The sequence below is a fragment of the Alligator sinensis genome, unplaced genomic scaffold, assembly GCF_000455745.1.
Source record: "Alligator sinensis unplaced genomic scaffold, ASM45574v1 scaffold147_1, whole genome shotgun sequence".
NCBI lineage: Eukaryota > Metazoa > Chordata > Crocodylia > Alligatoridae > Alligator > Alligator sinensis.
Window position 1 is genome coordinate 1,044,186 of NW_005841847.1, and position 4,532 is coordinate 1,048,717.

The following is a 4,532-nucleotide window of genomic DNA, read 5'->3' on the forward strand; positions in this document are numbered from 1 at the left end:
CTTAAAGTCCAGAAAGACTACGTCCACGGTGACACCATCATCCAGGGATTTAGTTACCTGGTCATAAAAGGCCATCAGGTTGGTCTGGCAGGACCTGCCTTTGATGAACCCATGTTGATTTCCCCTGGGTATGATCTCCCCTGCTGGCCCCTCACAGATGTGCTCCTTGATAATTTTTTCAAGGATTTTCCCCAAGACCCATGTGAGGCTTATGGGCCTATAGTTTCCTGGGTCCTCCTTTCTCCCTTTTTTATAGATGGGGACCACATTAGCTAGTTTCCAATCTCAAACAGCTGGCCCGTGGACCACGATCGCTCGTACAGCCGGGCCAAGGGCACAGCAATGACCCCTACCAGCTACCTCAACACCCGTGGGTGAAGAGCATCAGGACTCGCAGATTTTAAAATATCCAGCCCTTCCAAAAAGTCCCTAACTACTTCTGCGCAGACCCAAGGCCTGGCAGTGCTATCCTCAAGATTGCCCTTACTTGTGGTGGGAGAGCTGTCCTGTTCCCTGTCCAAGAATACAGAGGCAAAGAACTTTTTAAAGATTTTAGCTTTCTCATCTGGCGTAGCCACAAGATTACCATTTGAATCTAACAGGGGCCCTACATTACCCAGTGCCCGCTTCTTACTCCCAATGTATTTGAAGAAGGACTTTTTGTTGTCCTTAATTCTGGTTGCTAGCCTGAGCTCCACCCCCGCCTTGGCCTTCCTAATGACCCTCCTACACTCACAGGCCAAGGAGGAGTATTCCTCCTTTGGTGATAGCCCCTCTCTTCCAGTGGGTGTACGCCTCCCTTTTGGCCCTCAGGCATTCTTGAATGCCTTTGCTGAGCCATGGGGGTTTCAGAGCACTCTTACCCCACTTCTTTCTCTCGGGGACTGTCACACTTGGAACCTGGAGGATCGTCCTCTTAAGGTACGACCATCCCCCATGGATTCCCATATACTCTAAGTTTTGGGCCCTCAGTGCCTCCCCCACTAATCTCCTAAATTCATTGAAGTTGGGCCTTCTGAAGTCAGGGGCTTTAGTCTTGCTATAAGCCCTCAACACCCTGCACTTGGATGGTGAATTCCAGCAGGTGATGATCACTGTCACCCACGTGGTCAAGGACCTGCAGTCCCCTCACCAGGTTATCCCCAGTGGCCAAAACCAGGTCCAGCAAGACATCTCCCCTAGTGGGGCAGTGCACCTCCTGGATAAGGTAGGGGTCTTGTATTTCAGCTAGGAACCTACACAAGCAGTCAGACCTGGCTGACTGCTCCTCTCAGCAGATATCTGGGTAGTTTAGGTCCCCCATGACGACAACATCCCTAGACCCAACTGCCTCCATAAGCTGTACTGAGAAATCCTGGTCCAATTCAACCCCTTGGCAGGGTCTAAAGCAGACACCCACCATAAGATCCCTTTCGCCTTGCCCCCCTTGAAGTTTGACCCATAGTGCCTCTGTCTGACCTTCCTCCACCCCTAGGCTAATTCTTGATGATGTGAGTTACTCTTTGACATCGAGGGCGACCCCCCCCCCGCCTTTCCTCCCAGTCCTGTCCCTTCTATATAGCATGTATCCCTGAATACCCACCGGCCATTCAGATGGTGTAGCTCTGTGCAATGTATCATGCTTGATGCATGGGGTTGCTTTGCAGCTAGATCTGGTGTAATGGATTGTACCTGGGGACCGGCCCTGTGCCACTCATCTGGCTCGCAGAGCTGGATAGATGGAGCACTGCTGATCTATAATCATGGCTTATGCATGAGAGCCTACAGGACTGAGCTTTAAATAAAGAGCCCTTGTGCTTCAATTTGAGTTAGGAAAGGCCTTCTAGAGGCTGTCTACATCATGTAAAGCAATGCAAAGCAATGCTGCTTTGCTGTTTAGCTGAAATAGAAGAAACAGTTCAGCTACATTATTACCCTGGGCAGAGTACCATGCCAAGCAGTGCTTTCAGTACCTGGGTTTGTCATTCAGAGCTAGTTCAGGGTTATCTATAATACACAGCATTGGTTTGTGCAAAAATACACATACTATGTTTTGGCAGTATATATTGGCTTTTAGGACTTATTGTTATTGCTTAATTTTTTGGGAAATATTGAGTAAGTAAACATTAATAGAACTAAATACTAATAAATAGTGATGATTTATTTATGGCGATGATATGCATTTTTACTGTATATATACTTATATATATCTAATGTATATATCTAATGTTTACAAGGTATTCTAATATGTTTGTTTTTTAGCATCTCCAGAATGGGTAGAGCATATCAATGACACAGAGAGAGATATAGGCAGTGACCTGTATTGGCCTTGTGTAGCTGCAGGAAAACCAATTCCAACCATTAGGTGGTTGAAAAATGGACTATCGGTAGGTATATGCTTACATGTTGAGCTGTATTCATTGTTTAGTTGAACACTGGGGCTACAGACAGACATTCAAAAAGCTTAAGGCAGAATTGATCTAAGTTATGCAGTTTTCTGTAAGTGGCATAGTTTAGGTAGTTGGCAAGCAGAACACATATTTGCCCTTTGGTGGTGGATGTGGAGAGAGTTGGGCAAATTTTAGACTAGGTTCCACCATTTTTAAACTAGTCTCTGTGTGCCAAATTTCTGTTGTGTAATGGGCATAGACCAGTTTCTGATCACTTATACTGGTCAAATTGTAATGTCTGTACCTGTTGTGGATGCAGTTTTTATAACATGCTTTATTAAGCAGAATCCTTGAAAAATGTACAATATAAATCTTAGATAATTAAGACTGTTTATTTAAGGGATCAATATGTGTATGTGTGTGTGTGTATATATATTGGTTTGCTGTTGAGTTTTGAAAAATAGTTTTCTTACTTTATTTAATATAACAGTCATTTCAGATAATTTGTTCTTAATAGCATACACTTGCAATACCTCTTTTTCTGGGAGTTTCTGCCATAAATCTTTTCTTGTCTCTAAATAAAAATGCTATATAAAAGGGCCTGAGATCCTTTTTAGGATGAAATTATTGTTTAAATGTTTAAGCTTGAATACTCTAATATTATAAAAGCCGTAGTCTGTCTGTCTGTCTGTCCAAAATGCCATATTTGCACTCTGACTGATGGAAACTACCAGTCAGAGTGTGAATACAGTGTTCAAACAGGAGGTGGCGGTGCAGTGGAGCATCGCCATGATGGTTGGGACACAGGGGATGGAGTGGGGCTGTGCTGGCTTCATCCATCCCTCCTCCTTGCTCCTTGAAGGTGACAGCGGTGGTACAGAATGGAGCGGGTTCGTGACACGGCAGGGGTGCCAGGCCAGCAGCACTGGCCTTGCCCACCCCTGCTCCCTGCAGGCAGCAAATATTGAAGGGGGGCCGAAGCCAGCGCTGCTGGCCTTCCCCCCTCTCTCCTGCCTGACTCCCTCCTGATGTGGGGGGAGCAGCAGACCCTAACTGATGTACCAGGGTGGGGGGGGGGCCTGGCCCACCTTGAGCTGGTCCCGAAACAGCGACAGGGAAGGTGGAGAGGCGGGTCAGCCTGACCCCAACATGGAGGTGTCAGGACCCAGGGCAGCCGGCCAGCAGCTCTCCCTGACTCCCACCCAGGCAGTTAAGGGTCCGTCAGGCGGGTACTTGTGACACTTGGAGTGGAATTAATTAGGCGGACGCTTATGGGTTGTAAAGCAAGATTATTTACTCATGCCGTCAAGGTGGTGAAAGACGGAGGTCAGAGATACTTGGTTAGTTACAGCTTAGAGTTCATAGGTCAGTCTGCATAAGTGGCTGGATAGAAATGGTCGGGCAGAAAATTGGTCGGGCCGGCAGGTCATTGATTTACGTCTGAGATTGGGTCGAGACGTGGGGGGGCACTGACAAGTGATCAAATTGTCAGTTTACTCTGATGCCTATGTCAGAGGTCTCCAGGTGTATACGAAGTCACTCTCACCCGACTTCACGGAAATGCAGCGGGGTTTTGTTTGTGTACTAGCCAATTGCTTTTCACCACGTCATAAATTTAATTAGAATCGCCAATTGTATAGTGGTTTTCATTAGGGTGTTTGTAGTAGGGATACTTCTCTGTCATTTTGACCAATTATAATGATTTATGTACAGCACAGAAGGCTAAGTTCTATTTCATGTTGGTGTCGCAGTTATAAATTTCTTTTTGACATGCGCAGCAAAAAAAAAAAAAGCTGTTATTATCATTTGTTAACCCTTAGTTAACCTAGTGCAGAAAAAAACTGTTTTGAATGGTTTTACTTGCTTGTGACATGGTCCCTTCCCCCCACTCCATGGAGGAGGTGGTGGCGGTGGCACAAAGGGGGGGAAACGAGGTTGGGGCCACCACAGTGAGGGGGACAGAGGGAGTGGCCCCAAACCCAAAGTGCCAGGGGGGATGGGGTTGGGCCCGAAGCAACGGGGTGGGGGGCAGGGGAACAGGGTCAGGCCCAAATTGGGGGGCAGGGCTGGACAAGGGGAACAGGGGCTCAGGGCTGGATGCTGGGCTCTGTCCCCACTGGCCCCCCAAGTGGGGGTGGGGGGAGCAGCCCTGAAACAGCAGGG

The 4,532-nt window shown here is 47.3% G+C and overlaps 1 protein-coding gene across 1 annotated transcript in view; it reads left to right on the top strand.

The window, feature by feature from the left end:
• Nucleotides 1-4,532, top strand: part of CNTN1 (contactin 1) — a 189,173-nt gene that overhangs the window by 50,170 nt on the left and 134,471 nt on the right. The window contains exon 8 of the mRNA XM_006015910.2: nt 2,242-2,366. Coding sequence (XP_006015972.2) covers nt 2,242-2,366 — 125 coding nt within the window. The remainder of the gene's footprint in view (nt 1-2,241; nt 2,367-4,532) is intronic.